This window comes from Bos grunniens, chromosome 5, assembly GCF_055505025.1.
Source record: "Bos grunniens cultivar Pamir isolate PY7600 chromosome 5, Bosgru_T2T1.0, whole genome shotgun sequence".
Lineage (NCBI taxonomy): Eukaryota > Metazoa > Chordata > Mammalia > Artiodactyla > Bovidae > Bos > Bos grunniens.
Genome location: NC_141169.1, coordinates 117,909,003 through 117,924,711, shown reverse-complemented (window position 1 = coordinate 117,924,711; position 15,709 = coordinate 117,909,003). Strand labels below are relative to the sequence as shown.

The following is a 15,709-nucleotide window of genomic DNA, read 5'->3' as shown; positions in this document are numbered from 1 at the left end:
AGATGCCAATTGTAACATTGTCAGCATGGAAATTATTAAAGGGAAACCTCACTAAAATGGAGTCGGGAGGCCAGATGCGGGGTCTCATGCATACCCCACTCAAGTCAACACAGATCCCAACTGGAAGAGAGGTACTGGCAGGAAGTGATGCAGGAGGAAGAAAGATTTTCTCCTTGCCTGGCAACTGCGTAGCCAATGAGAGGCTGTCACAGCTCAGCCAGTGAAAAGCTATCATAACAGCCCCTCCCAGCTACCCCTTCTCTATTAAAGATCTCTTTTCTTTGTTCTACCAGACTTACTTGTCCCAAACTGCAATTCATTGCTGCTCCTGAATGAATCCATTTTTCTGGTAAAAATAACTGGCTGTTTTATTGTTTTAGGTTAACATCTGGGAAATAAAGTAATGAGAAAACTATAAATTCAGGTTTCTCCAGAAGGTCGTTTTCCTGGAACATGGCGTCAATTTCTAAAGGAATCTTTTAAGATGCCTTTATTCTTACCACATTTCCAGGCACAGGGCAGGTGCTTTTCAGAAGAAGTTGGAGGCAGTTATTCATGCCTCCTGAGTGTGCATTGCCCAGGAAAACAAGATAGATGTTCTTGGGTTTGTTTTTCACTCAGAGGAGTGGAGCAAGCTTTGTATGCAGAGAGGTGGCACCATCTGAAGCTACATGTCCTTCACCTACCTCAAACTGTTGTGTTAATTAAGAAGACTTGTATTTGTAAGGCCTGCTTCTGTGTGTATATTATACTCTTCAGTTCACTTCAGTCGCTCAGTCATGTCCGACTCTTTGTGGCCCCATGAACCGCAGCACGCCAGGCCTCTCTGTCCATCACCAACTCCCGGAGTTCACCCAAACCCATATCCATTGAGTCAGCGATGCCAACCAACCATCTCATCCTCTGTCGTCCCCTTCTCCTGCCCTCAATCTTTCCCAGCATCCGGGTCTTTTCAAATGAGTCAGCTCTTTGCATCAGGTGGCCAAAGTTTTGGAGTTTCAGCTTCAGCATCAGTCCTTCCAATGAACATCCAGGACTGATCTCCTTTAGGATGGACTGGTTGGATCTCCTTGCAGTCCAAGGGACTCTCAAGAGTCTTCTCCAACACCACAGTTTAAAAGCATCAATTCTGCACTCAGCTTTCTTTATAGTCCAACTCTAACATCCATACATGACCACAGGAAAAACCATAACCTTGACTAGATGGACCTTTGTTGGCAAAGTAATGTCTCTGCTTTTCAATATGCTGTCTAGGTTGGTCATAACTTTCCTTCCAAGGAGTAAGCATCTTTTAATTTCATGGCTGCAATCACCACCTGCAGTGATTTTGGAGCCCCCCAAAATAAAGTCAGCCACTGTTTCCCCATCTATTTGCCATGAAGTGATGGGACCAGACACCATGATCTTAGTTTTATGAATGTTGAGCTTTAAGCCAACTTTTTCACTCTCCTCTTTCACCTTCATCAAGAGGCTCTTTAGTTCTTCAATTTCTGCCATAACAGTGGTGTCATCTGCATATCTGAGGTTATTGATATTTCTCCCGGCAATCTTGATTCCAGCCTGTGCTTCCTCCAGCCCAGCGTTTCTCATGATATACTCTGCTGAACTCCCCAGGTCGGTAGGTGCCCAATATGCTACTGGAGATCAGTGGAGAAATAACTCCAGAAAGAACGAAGGAATGGAGCCAAAGCGAAAACAACACCCAGTTGCGGGTGGGACTGGTGATAGAAGAAAGGTTCGATGCTGTAAAGAGCAACATTGTATAGGAACCTGAAATGTTAGGTCCATGAATCAAGGCAAATTGAAAGTGGTCAAACAGGAGATGACAAGAGTGAACATCGACATTCTAGGAATCAGTGAACCAAGATGGACTGGAATGGGTGTATTTAACTCAGAGATGACCATTATATCTACTATTGTGGGCAGGAATCCCTTAGAAGAAATGGAGTAGCCATCATAGTCAACAAAAGAGTCCGAAATGCAGTACTTGGATGAAATCTCAAAAATAACAGAATGATCTCTATTCATTTCCAAGGCAAACCATTCAATATCACAGTAATCCAAGTCTATGCCCTGACCAGTAATGCTGAAGAAGCGGAAGTTGAACAGTTCTATGAAGACCTACAAGACCTTCTATAACTAACACCCCCAAAAGATGTCTTTTTCATACTCTTAAATATTTACTTAAAAACTATACAACAGTTAAAAGCATTTTTTCTCTTGGCCATAAATTCAGTTCTCTAAATGCATCCTCCCTCCACCACCCTACAGAGGGCCAACCTTTCCTTTGAGCCAGAAGAAACCTCTAGTGTCTTGCATTGTAGAAGACTTCACCTGGGTGCTGGATACACTGCTGTATTTACTTTGTGAGATTTCACCTTGCTGCACACTTAGGAAGTATGTATTTTTCTGTATGTATGTTATACTTTTAAGAGTTTACTTTGAAAAGCTAAGGCCTGCTTCTGGCATTTCATTCAGCACTAAAAGCAAAACTGCCCGTCTTTGGAGCTTAATTTTACTGGAAGAAATGGAGAAAGGGATGAGCAAGGTTGTACTTAAGTGAGATGAAGTGCATAAAGAATGAATCCTCCAGAGTACCCCCTTTTGTTGCTACTAGCAGTGCTTTGCTTTAGATTCTAATCTGCAGTCAATTTCTTATTTTTCAATTTTCAAATCTTTCTCAGTCTTCACTTAACTAAAAATATATAATATCAATAGTATTTGCAATGTTCTGCCTTTTCCAGGAATGTAATAGAACTGGAACCACACACTATGTAGCCTTTACATATTGGATTCTTTCACTTAGTTATATGCACTTACATGTCCTCCATGTCTTATTATGGCTTGATAGCTCATTTCTTTTTAATGCTGAATACTCCTTTGTCCATAGTTTCGGAGAAGGCAATGGCATCCCACTCCAGTACTCTTGCCTGGAAAATCCCATGGACAGGGAGCCTGGTGGGCTGCAATCCATGGGGTCACTAAGAGTCGGGCACGACTGAGCGACTTCCCTTTCACTTTTCACTTTTATGCATTGGAGAAGGTAGTGGCAACCCACTCCAGTGTTCTTGCCTGGAGAATCCCAGGGACGGGGGAGCCTGGTGGGCTGCCGTCTATGGGGTCACACAGAGTCGGACATGACTGAAGCAACTTGGCGGTGGCAGCAGCAGCAGTCCATAGTTTATTTATCCACTGACCTACTGAAGGACATGTTGGTTGCTTCCAAGTTTTGGCAATTATGAATATGAATAAAGCTGTACTAAACATCTGTGTGCAGGTTTTTATATGGACATAAGTTCAATTCCTCTGTTGAATACCAAGGAGCACAACCGATGGATGAGACGGTAAGAGTATGTTTATTTTTGTAAGAAACTGCACAACTGCCTTCCAAAGTGGCAGCACCACTCTGCGTCCCCGCCAGCCGTGAATGAGCGCTCCTGCTCTCTACATCCGCAGCAGCATTTGGTGTTGTCAGCGTTCCAGATGTTGGCCATTCTAATGGCTGTGCAGTGGTATGTTATTATTGTTTTAATTTGCATTTCCCTGGTGATGTAGGATGTGGGACATCTTTTCATATGCTTACTTGCCATTGTGTATCTTCTTTGGTGGGGCATCTATTTAAAGTCTTTGGCCCATCCTTCACTGGGTTGTTTCTATTGTTGTTGAGCTTTAATAGGAGTTCTTTGTATATTTTGGATAACAGTCCTTTATCATACATGTCTTTTGCAAATACTTTCTCCCATTCTATGGCTTGCCTTTTTTATTTTTTAATTGGAGGCTAACTGCTTTACAATGTCATATTGATTTCTGCCACACAACGTCCATCAGCTGTAAGTGTACATATGTCCCCTCCCTACTGAACCTGCCTCCCACCCTCCACCCCATCCCACCCCTCTAGGTTGTCAGAGTGCACTGGGTTGAGCTCCCTGTCCTACATAGCAACTTCCCGCTCGCTGTTTTATATGTGGTAGCGTATATCTTTCAGTGGTGCTCTCTCAGGTCCTCCTGCCCCCTCCTTCCCTCAATGGGTCCACAAGTCTGTTCTCTGTGTCTGAGCCTCTACTCCTGCCTTGCAAATAGGTTCATCAGCACCATTTTTCTAGATTCCGTGTATATACATTAATATACAATATTTGTTTTTCTCTTTCTGACTTACTTCACTCTGTGTAACAGGCTCTAAGTTCATCCACCTCCCTAGAACTGAGTCAAATTCATTCCTTTTTATACCTGGGTAATATTCCATTGTATATATGTACCACAACTTCTTTATCCATTCCTCTGTTGATGGACATCTAGGTTGCTTCAGTGTCCTAGCTGTTGTAAATGGTGCTTCAATGAATGTTAGGGCATGTGTGTCCTTTTGAAATATGGTTTTCTCAGGGTGCATACATGGCTTGTCTTTTCATTCTCTTGATTTAATGCCTATTTCACATGCAGTTTCTTTTGGGAAACGATTGTTTTCTAAAGCTTTATTAGATATTTTAAATCCTTTTGGATTTTTTGTAAGCTTTTTATCAGTAACTGTTGTTGTTCAGTCTGACATCTGGCAACCCCATGGACTGCAGCACACCAGGCCTCCCTGTCCTTCACTGTCTTCTGGAGATTGCTCAAACTCATGACCATTGAGTCAATGATGCCACCCAATCATCTAATTCTCTGTTGCCCTTTTCTCCTCCTGCCCTCAGTCTTTCCCAGCATCAGGGTTTCTACCAATAAGTTGGCTGTTCACATCAGGTGACCAAAGTATTGGTGCTTTAGCTTCAGCATCAGTCCTTCCAATGAATATTCAGGGTTGATTTCCTTTAGGATTGAATGGTTTGATGTCCTTGCTGTCCAAGGGACTCTCAATAGTCTTCTCTAGCACCACAGTTTGAACACATCAATTCTTTGGTACTCAGCCTCCAGCTATCACATCCATACATGATTATGGAAAAACCATGGCTTTGACTATACGGACCTTTGTTAGCAAACTGATGTCTCTGCTTTTTAATACACTAAGTTTGTCATAGCTTTTCTTCCAAGGAGCAAGCATCTTTTAATTTCATGGCTGTAGTCACCATCTGCAGTGATTTTGGAGCCCAAGAAAATAGAGTGTGTCACTGTTGCCATTGTTTCCCCATCTATTTGCCATGAAGTGATGGGACCAGATGCCATGCTCTTCGTTTCTTGAATGTTGAGTTTTAAGCCAGGTTTTTACTCTCCTTTCACTTTCCTCAAGAGGCTCTTTTAGTTCCTCTTCACTTTCTGCCACAAGGGTGGTGTCATCTGCATATCTGAGGTTACTGATATTTCTCCCGGCAATCTTGTGCTTCATCCAGCCTGGCATTTCGCATGATGTACTCTGCATGTAAGTTAAATAAGCAGGGTGACAATATACAGCCTTGACGTACTCTTTTCCTAATTTGGAACCAGTCCATTGTCCCATCTGATGCTTCTTGATGGGCATACAGGTTTCTCAGGAGGCAGATAAGGTAGTCTGGTATTCCCATCTCTTGAAGAATTTTCCACAGTTTGTTGTGGTTCACACAGTCAAAGGCTTTAATGTAGTTAATGAAGCAGATGTAGATGTTTCTCTGGAATTCCCTTGCTTTTTCTATGATCCAACGGATGTTGGCAATTTGATCTCTGGTTCTTCTGCCTTTTCTAAATCCAGCTTGAACATCTGGAAATTCTCTGTTCATGCACTGTTGTACTTCAAACCAACTTGAAGGATTTTAAGCATTACTTGCTAGCATGTGAAATGAGTGCAATCAATAACTGTGGACAGCTCAAATCAAAATTAACATTATTTTCTGCCTAAGACCACATGACTTGCTCTTTGAATATTGTTTCACTTAACTCTTTCCGTGCAGCTAGGAACTTGTCCAAACTAATGGCTTTGACAGCATTCATGGGATAAGCTGTCACATATCTGGGAGTGGATTTAGGTCAAATTGGAAATGCTTCATCAAGATGGTCCATCTATGGCCACACTCAGAAATAAAAACCAACAGTATATAATCGTTGAATTGACCCCAAAAATGCCATTGCTGTAAGCACACGTCGAGGTCATGTTCTAGTAGTATAATAAAAGTGACTGCCAATTCCTGAGAGTCAGGACAGGAGCATTCTTTCGGTCAATTCAAAGACCATATAGCATTGGTTTTTATTTTTGAATCTGCCCAGATGACGAAGGGCTTTGCAGGCAGGTCACTTCAAGGCTTTGGAGGAGCACAGTGGCAAGTCCCAGGCGCACACAGCTTTTAAGGACAGCAGGAAGGGACACGACCCATTTTGAACCCATTTTATCTGCTGTCTCAGGGGACACAGTAACCACTGCGTGCAGCGCTCACCCTAGAACCCGGGCTTCCGTGCTAGTGAGAGGACAGGTAACAGGAGAACTAAGACCAGCGCATTTCTCTCAGAAGCACAGGGTGAGCGAAACTGCCTGGGGCTACAAACCCCAGGGGTTGGGCGGTCTGTGAGGCTGCACACTGGCAGCACCGACTCTGTGGAGCTCGAGAAGGAAGCTGAGAGACTCCGAGCAGCCAGGACGGCAGGCCAAGTCGGCGTGAACGAGTCAAGGCGCGCCAACGGCTGCCCAGCCCCTGCCAAACAGTAGATCTTGGGTGTGGGACGCCGCCACAAGGCGAAAGCGAAAATGAAAGGCATTCAGTCGTGTCTCTTTGCGACCCCAACGACTGTAGCCCCACCAGGCTCCTCTGTCCATGGGAATTCTCTAGGCAAGAATACCGGAGTGGGTTACCATGCCCTCCTCCAGGGCAATCTTCCTAACCCAGGGATCGAACCCAGATTTCCCGCATCGCGAGCGGAGTCTTCACGTTCTGAGCCACCGCTGAAGCCAAGCGGAAGGCGAAGAGGAAGTCCGCCGCGAAGCCCCGCCCCACCCCCCCACCCCCGCGCAGGCGCCCAGGGCACGCAGCGGCGGGGGCGGGGGCGGGGGCGGGGGCGGGGGCGGGGCCGCGCACGCGCCCAGGGCTGGGCCTCCCCGCCGCGGAGGCAGCGGAGGTGAGTGGCGCGGCCTAGCGGACTGGCGGGAACGCGAGGGGACGTGTGCGGCCGCGCGCCGGTCACCTCACCGGCGTCTCCCGCTGCCCTGGCCGGGCCTGGGCTCCTCCGCGGAGGACTAGGGGGTTCTGAAGGGAGTGGCGGGCGCCTTGGAGCCAGGCCGCGGAACTTGCGCCCGGCTCGTTCCCGCGCTGCGCGGCGCTGCGGGCCCGGGAGCCGTCCGAGGGCCGGTCGGCTGACTGGACAGAACCGAGGGGCAAAAGTCAGTGAACTTGACGGCAGGGCGGCAGACACGACGCGAACTGAAACGCAAAGAGAGTGACAGCAGAGGTTCCGAGAACCGCGGGGACACTACCCGAGCTCAGCGTACTTGCGGTTGAGATGTCCGTGGGAGACGAGAGAGAAGGGGGCTGAAGAAGAAATCCATGAAGTGATAATGGTTAAGGATTTTCCTAGACTACGGATCAAACTGCTTAATGCAGCACAAGCAGGATAAGTAGGTTTAAAAGAGGTGAGGGTGGCGGGGAAGTAGATATATATTCAAACCGCTGAAAGCCGAAGGTGAAGAGAGAAACTTCAGGGCAGCCAGAGGGAAGTCCCCTAGGTGGAGACACGAGGGAAACCCTCCAGGCGGCTGGAAGGCCAGGAACGAGGCCGGGAGGTGGGAGAGCGCAGGGAACGCGTGGAGGATGCCGGACCGCAGCGCAGCCTGCTGTATGGACAGTGGACGGCGGAGTCTTTGGGAAAAGATAGTTCCTGAATTAAAGAGGCCTCACATGCCCAGGAAGGTTTGAAACACCACTCAGAGCCTTGAGTTTTGTAAAATCCTGTTGAATTCTCTCATGCTTACAGTTTATGCGTCTCCTGAAATGATGGTGCCGTTTCTTCCTGTATTGTTACTCTCCTGAGTTGCATTCACTAGTTTTCGAATGTTGAACCAGGTTTGCATTCCCGGGTGGAGTCCAGTCTGCACTGATGCTCTAGGCTTCTTATGTATTATTGGATTCAGTTTGCTAATATTGTGCTGAAGAATTTTGTTTGTGAAGGATATTGCTCCGTTGTGTTGTTCCGTGGCTTCAGTTCAGTTCGGTCTCTCAGTCGTGTCCGACTCTGCGACCCCATGAAATGCAGCATGCCAGGCCTCCCTGTCCATTACCAACTCCCGGAGTTCACTTAGTCGTGTCCAATTCTTTGTGACCCCATGGACTGCAGCACGCCAGGCTTCCCTGACCTTCACTATCTCTGGGAGTTTGCTCAAACTCATGTCTGTTGAGTCGGTGGTGCCATCCAACGATTTCATCTTCTGTCACCCCCTTCTCCTCCTGCCCTCAATTTTCCCCAGCATCAGGGTCTTTTCCAGGGAGTTGGCTCTTCACATCAGGTGGCTAAAGTATTGGATCTTCAGCTTCAGCATCAGTCCTTCCAGTGGACATTCAGGGTTGATTTCCTTTTGGATTGACTGGTTTGATCTCCTTGCAGTCCAAGGGATTCTCAACAGTCTTCTCCAGCACCACAATTTGAACGCATCAGTTCTTTGGCGCTTAGCCTTCTTTATGTTCCAACTCTCACATCCCTACATGACTACTGGAAAGGCCATAGCTTTGACTATACGGACCTTTGTCAGCAAAGTGACGTCTCTGCTTTTTAATACACTGTCTAGGTTTGTCATAGCTTTGTAGTTTTCCTGTAATTAGTTCAGTTCAGTCTCTGAGTTGGGTCTGACTCTTTGCAACCCTTGGACTGCTGCACACCAGCCTTCCCAGTCCATCACCAACTCCTGGAACTTGCTCAAGCTCATGTCCATTGAGTCAGTGATGCCGTCCAACCATCTCATCTTCTGTTTTCCCCTTCTCCTCCTGCCTGCAATCTTTCCCAGCATCAGGGTCTTTTCCAAGGAGTCAGTTCTTCTCATGAGGTGGCCAAAATATTGGAGTTTCAGCCTCAGCATCACTCCTTCCAATGAATATTCAGGACTGATTTCCTTTAGGATGGACTGGTTGGATCCCCTTGCAGTCCCGGGGACTCTCAAGAGTCTTCTCCAACACCATAGTTCAAAAGCATCAATTCTTTGGTGCTCAGCGTTCTTTATAGTCCAACTCACATCCATACATGACCACTGGAAAAACCATAGCTTTGACTAGATGGACCTTTGTCAGCAAAGTAATGTCTCTGCTTTTTAATATGCTGTCTAGATTGGTCATAACTTTTCTTCCCAGGAGCGAGCATCTTTTAATTTCATGGCTGCAGTTACCTTCTGCAGTGATTTTGGAGCCCAAGAAAATAAAGGCTGTCACTGTTTCCATTGTTTCCCCATCTATTTGCTATGAAGTGATAGGACTGGATGCCATGACCTTAATTTTTTGAATGTTGAGTTTTAAGGCAGCTTTTTCACTCTCCTCTTTCACCTTCATCAGGAGGCTCTTCAGTTCCTCTTGACTGTCTGCCATAAGGGTGGTGTCATCTGTGTATCTGAGGTTATTGACATTTCTCCCGACAATCTTGATTCCAGCTTGTGCTTCATCCAGCCCGCATTTCACCTGATATACTCTGCATAAAAGTTACATATATGCAATATACAGCCTTGACGTACTCCTTTCCCAATTTGGAGCTAGTCGTTGTTCCCTGTCTGGTTCTAACTGTTGGCTTCTTGACCTGCATATAGATTTCTCAGGAGGCAGGTGAGATGCTGTGGTATTACCATCTTTTGAAGAATTTTCCACAGTTGTGATCCACACAGTCAAAGGCTTTGGCATAATCAATAAAGCAGAAGTAGATATTTTTCTGGAATTCTCTTGCTTTTTCTGTGATCCAATGGATGTTAGCAATTTGATCTCTGGTTCTTCTGCCTTTTCTAAATCCAGCTTGAACATCTGGAAGTTCATAGTTCACGTACTGTTGGAAGTCTGGTTTGGAGAATTTTGAGCATTACTTTAGTAGTGTGTGAGATGAGTACAGTTGTGTGGTAGTTTGAATAGTCTTTGGCATCGCCCATCTTTGGGATTGGAGTGAAAACTGACCTTTTCCAATCCTGTGACCACTGCTGAGTTTTCCAAATTTCTTGGTATATGGAGTGCAGCACTTTCACAGCATCATCTTTAAGGTTTTGAAATAGCTCAGCTGGAATTCCATCACCTCCACTAGCTTTGTTCGTAGTGATGCTTCCTAAGGCCCGCTTGACTTCAAATTACAGAATGTCTGGCTCTAGGTGAGTGATCACACCATTGTGATTATCTGGGTCATGAAGATGTTTTTTGTATAGTTCTTCTGTGTATTCTTGCCGCCTCTTCTTAATATCTTCTGCTTCTGTTAGGTCCCTACCATTTCTGTCCTTTATTGTGCCCATCTTTGCATGAAACATTCCCTTGGCGTCTCTAATTTTTTGAAGAGCTCTCTAGTCTTTCCAGTTGATGCTGTCAGGTATCAGTTAACCAATTATCAGCTAATAGTCTAGTCCAGTTAATGGTATCAAGGTAATTCTGGAAGTTTTGGTAGTTCATGTGATACTAGCCTCAGAATTTCTTTGCAAGTACTCCTTTCTCTGTATTCTTTTTTCCTATGGTTGATTTATTTGCGTTTGGTTGTGCTGGGTCTTTGCCGCGAGCGGGCCTTCTCTGGTTGCGGGGCGCAGGGGCTGCTCTCTGGTTGTGGTGTGCGGGCTTCTCGCTGCGGTGGTTTTCTTACCGCAGAGCACAAGCTCTGTGGTGCATGGGCTTCAACAGTTGCGGCTCCCATGCTCTTGGATGCATGGGCTTAGTTGCTCCTCCACATGGGGCATCTTCCTGGTATCAGGGATCCATCCTTTGTATCCTGCATTGGTGGGTGGATTCCATACCACTGAGCCACCAGGAAAGCCACCCTGCTCTGTATTCTGAACGTTTCTGTAGGTTGGTGTTACTCGTGTAAATGCTTGACAATTTGCTGGTAAAGCCATCTGGGCATGAAGTTTTGCTGGTGCTCTATTTCATTTTAAAGTAAAATTTAAAATTACAGATTCACTTTTCTTAATAAATATAGGTCTTTTCAGGTTTTCCATTTTGAGTCACTTTTGGTAATTGGTGTTTTTTTTTTTTTTTTCAAGAAATGTGTCTATTTCATCTAAACTGTCAAGTTCATTGGGTAAAAAGGTCACTGCATTTCCTTATTATCCTTTTGATGTCTGTAGTCTTAGTGATGTCCCCTATTTTGTTCCTCATTATGGTAATTTTTATCATTTTTCTGTTTTTCTTGATCAGTCTAACTAGAGGTTATCAACTTTATTGACGTTTTGAAGTAACCAGTTTTGGTTTTATTGATTTTTTTCCTATTGTTTGTCCATTTTCTATTTCCTTGATTTCTATTCTTTATCATTTTCTTTTTTCTGTGTATTTTAGGTTTAATTTGCCTTTTTGTAGCTTCTTAAGGTAGAAAGTTAGATGACTTATTTTAAATCTTCATTTCCAGTTTAGGCATTTAAAGCTGTGAATTTCTCTAAAATCAGCTTAAACTGCATTGTGTATACTTTGGTATTTTAGTTTTCATTTAGTTCAAGCTATTTTCTAATTTCTCTTGGGATTTCTTCTGTGAATCATGATTTATGCAGAAATATATCATTTAATTTCCAAATATTCGGGGATTTTCCATGTATCTCTTTGTTACTGATTTTAATTGACTTATTTAGGGGTTAGAGAAGGTACTTTATGGTTTCAGGCTTTTAAAGTTTGAGGCTCATTTTTTGGCCTAGCCTATAGTCTTATCTTGGCGGTTACCTCATGTACACTTGACGAGAACGTGTGACCTTGAGCGGGTCTTGCAGTTGCCCTGACTGGAGACTCCTGGTGTGTATGGTGCCCATCTTCTCTGTGGGGAAGAAGCAGGCAGTGGGGAACTTTGAGATGTGCGTGGTTCTTGGTTCTGTAGGTGATGTGCCCCATCTCTTGGCCTTGCAGATGGCGTGTGAGACGGAGCGAACCCCCCTGGGTGTGTTCAAGTGCCAGCTCTGTGCCTTAACAGCTCCATACAGCTACCAGGGGCGGCAGCCCCCTGACAGCCAGTCTGTCGTGTGAGTACCAGGGTCCCAGCCCAGGAGCCTTGCCAGAGCTCGCTGGCCTGAATCTGACACAGAGCTTGTGTGTTGTGTCTGGGCCCACCCTGCCCAGGCTCTGGATGCTTGAGGTGTGAGCCACACCTGATGGGTTCAAGGGCCATCTGGCTCTTCTGGAACCTCCCAGTCCCTCCCTCCATGTTCGGCCTTGGGTGGACTTTCCTGCCCGCAGCTCCTGTTCTGGTGGGAGTGAGCCCTGAGGGCCAGCATCTGCCCAGGGAAGGCCTGCAATAGAGCCAATGGGTCCCAGGCCTTGATTCTTGACCTTTAGCTCATCCTTCATCAGACGCCACCTTGTGAGGATCTGACCAGTCCATTACATGGGACGGGTGCTGGGGGCCAGGCCTCTTCCCTCTGGCCACGGGGATCCTGGGGGTGTTGCCTCAGGACTTTCTTGGTCTCCTTTCTGACGTGCATTGGAGGCCAGCAGGGCACCCATCGGCAGCCTCCACGTGCTCCCTGCGTGGAAGCCGTTTGGGAGTGGGCATCATCCTGGGGGCGGGGAGAGGACTCGTGCCTGCCCCCAGCCCCATCCGGTTGAGTCAGGTGGGGTCTGGGGTGGAGTTGCCGCAGCACTTCCCTGGGCCGAGGAGGAGCGGCGCTCTCTTGGAGGCTGTCGCGGAGCCTGGAGCAGGTCTCGTTTCAGTCCCAGCCTGGCCCCTTTGCTCCTCTCTGCTACTACTCGGTGGCACTGGGGGCCCAGCCCCTCCCTCGATGCGCGGCCCCAGGGGGCGGCCCCCAGGAGGTCCGTGCAGCTGCCGAGTTCCTGTCAGCAGAGGTCGGGCCTTTCCGCCCCCTCTTCCTGTCCTGCAGCCTCCTGGAGGAGAGCTACGTGATGAGGGACCCCTTCACCCCTGACAAGGGCAGATTCCTGGTCGTCGGCTCGAGGTGCAGCATGTGCGGCAGGCTGGTGTGTGTGGGCCCGGTGGGTAAGCCGCGCGCGCCTGGGGCCGCCTCCTCTCTCCACCCCGTGGCTGGGACCTCACGAGTGCTCTCGGGAGAGGTGACCCTCGTGCCTTTCCCAGGGGCAGTGTGAGCGGCAGCCTTTCCTGGCCTTGGTGTCCCTGGGCCCCCTCACGGTCACTTGGCGGGGGCAGCTGCTCTGCCTCATCATGGGTGGGTCCCTGCAGCCAACAGAGGGCTCGGGGACAGGCAGGCTGGGGTCAGTTTGAGGGTCTCAGTGGGGGTTGAGGAGAGAGATTCTTGGAGGCTCTGCACTGCCCCCCTCCTCACCCCTTAGCCCCTAATCGCCTCCCCTCCCCCACTAAGTGCAGCTGACATTGTGCTCTTCCCTCCATGGGACCGTGGCCGCCTTTCTAATCGTCCCAGGGCCCTTCCAGAGGAAGGGGCATGCTTTCCGGAGCGTTTGTTGTGTGCCAGACCCTGTGCTTGGGGCTTGTGTTGCCAGCAACGCCTTCTTCAGTCCTACCCCAGCCCTAGTTAGGCAGAGCGGTGCCGCACCCATTTTACAGGTGAGGAGACTGAGGTTTGGAGAGGTGGCGTTGGCCCAGTTCACTGGGCTAGCTGAGCCTGTTGTGTGAAAGCCCGAGGACGGATGGAAGTGCAGCTGTGTAGACCCTTACCCCGAGTGACTCTGCAGCCCAAGCATCCCTGAGTATTCTGGCTGGGGGCCGAGGGCCAGCAGCGGAGGGGCAGGGGGGCTGTGTCACAGAGCAGATTGGGACAGCCAGTCTCCATCCATCAGAAGTCAAGGTGATGAGACTGGCAGGTGGGAGGAAGCCTCAGCTCAGGCAAAGGCCCAGAGGGAGCCACACTACTGTGGGGCCGTGTGAGAAAACAGGCAGCTGGCGCCACTGAGGCCCTGTGTGGACCGGAAGCAGCTGGAGTTGGGAGTGGGGCCAGGCGGGGGAAAGCCAGGACTGCCGCCCTGGGAGTTCGGGCCGCACTTGGTGCCAGAGGGGACAGGGCCCCGTGTGGCGTCAGATCTCCACGGTTGTCTTGGTTGAGGCACAGCCTAAGCTCCTGGAAGGAAGGGACCCCGATACACGGGACAGATGAGACAAACAGAGCCTGGCCCAGGTGGCGCTGGCTGGCGGGGCACAGCTGTGGTCCTCAGCACAGGACCCGTCGGGTGCCCTTTGGAAGTTGCAGCTCCCACCATCACATCTACATCCCCACTGGTGGGAAGGGACAGGAGCGCACACACCTGTTCCTTCAGAGAGCACGACCAGGAGGTGGCATGCAGCTGTGGTGATGCCGCTGAGCAGACTCAGCCTCGTGGCCACCCCTGGCTGCAGGGCGGCTGGGAGGCAGGTCCGGGCCCTGTGCCGGATGGGCATCAGTGCAGTGTTAGTGGATGCCACGGTCGCCACGGTACGTGGAGGAGCAGTTCTGGCCTGCCCGGACCAGCCACTCGGCCGTGGCCTCCACCTCTGTGGGCTGTCCTTCCCGTCCCTGGCTGCTCCCAGCACCGGTGTCACCAAGCCCCTGCCCCACCGCCGTGATAGCCGGGAGAGGGAGGGACCTCGGGTTTCCAGCCCGTTGGGCCTGGCTTGTGCTCATCCTCGGCCCACGGTGGAGCCCCGCCCTGCAGAAGCCAGGCTGCGCCGTCTCTCCTGGCCGCCTTCGCGGGTCTCACCCAACCGGGCCCATGGCCTGCGGGCTCCGGCCCTGGCTCTTTTGCCCCCATTGCCCTCCTGGAGGCCCACCGGCTCTTCTCTTAGATGAGGACCACCCTCCTGGAGGTGGGCAGCCAGGCCCCTGCGCTCCCCTCTCCCGTTTGCTATCTGGCTCTGGCCACACCCCCCAGCTCCTCTCTGCTGCTGTGTATCTGGGGCCCTTGCCTCGCCCCCCTGCCCTGCCTGCAGTGAAGGGCTGCCCTCTGGGAGATGCTGCACTGGGCTTCTTGTGGCACTCAGCACTCCCTGCCCTTCTTTCAGGAATGCAGTCTATTCTACTCCAAGAGATTTTGCCTCCCCTGTGTCCAGGACAACGTGGATGCTTTCCCTCAGGAAATTCAGCAAGACTTGGAGAAAAGAAAAGTCCCCTTCACGAGGCCTGCCAGCCAGCGCAGTTCTCAACCATGAGTGCAGTCGGGTACCAGGTCCGCAGCGGTGCTCACCCAGGGCTTGTGGCCATGCGGGCTTCCGTGGCCCAGGTCAGAGACGGAGCCGAGATGGAGCCGCTGTGCCAGCCTTCTTTCTGGGCCACTGGGAGCCGTGTCTGCAGCCCGGGGGGGCTGGGGTCTGCCTGCAGCAACACCAGGGTCAGGAGCCGGCAGAGACGGCGCCCACAGGCAGACCCCAGACGCCCGCGCTCAGGGACTGCAGCCCCCCACCCGCACAGCCCCCACCTTAGCAGCTGGTGAGACGCTGATGTGGGCTCGCCGTGTGCCCCCAGTCCTTAGAGGGTAGAACTGCTCCGTCCAATTCTGTAATTTCTGCAGGGCCCGCGCACACTGCCTGGGGGTGATAGAGACATGTCTGATGAGGGGACCAATAAAGAGCTTTTACTGACCAATGTTGGTGCTGGGTTTTGTCTTCTGGGGCCGCACTGTCCCAGGTCCACTCTGTTACCGGACCCTGACAGGCAGAGACGACCTCAGGCTTGGGTTCAGGGCAGACCCTATAGTTGGTACTTGTTTTTCCAGACAAGCAGTTC

General features: G+C 49.6%; 1 protein-coding gene across 11 annotated transcripts; it reads left to right on the top strand.

The window, feature by feature from the left end:
• Positions 1–6,916: 6,916 nt before the first annotated feature.
• On the top strand, positions 6,917–15,568 carry CDPF1 (cysteine rich DPF motif domain containing 1). 11 transcript variants are annotated; one of them, XM_086403339.1, is made up of 5 exons: positions 6,927–7,008; positions 11,934–12,046; positions 12,902–13,013; positions 13,418–13,560; positions 14,989–15,568. In XM_086403339.1, the coding sequence occupies exons 2-4, from the start codon at positions 11,934–11,936 to the stop codon at positions 13,526–13,528; spliced, it is 336 nt and encodes a 111-aa protein (XP_086259465.1). In that variant the 5' UTR covers positions 6,927–7,008; the 3' UTR covers positions 13,529–13,560; positions 14,989–15,568. The 11 variants fall into 11 exon arrangements, with proteins under 11 accessions (XP_086259466.1, XP_086259462.1, XP_086259459.1 ...); XM_086403337.1 differs by having other exon boundaries at positions 6,981–7,504; XM_086403331.1 differs by having other exon boundaries at positions 6,981–7,796.
• Positions 15,569–15,709: the final 141 nt, after the last annotated feature.

Bases quoted from the DNA above. Each gene is read 5' to 3' on its own strand.
- CDPF1 (XM_086403340.1), top strand. From the start codon at position 11,934: ATGGCGTGTGAGACGGAGCGAACCCCCCTGGGTGTGTTCAAGTGCCAG. The intron at 12,047-14,988 runs GTGAGTACCAGG...CCCTTCTTTCAG, and splicing joins CCTGACAGCCAGTCTGTCGT to GAATGCAGTCTATTCTACTC.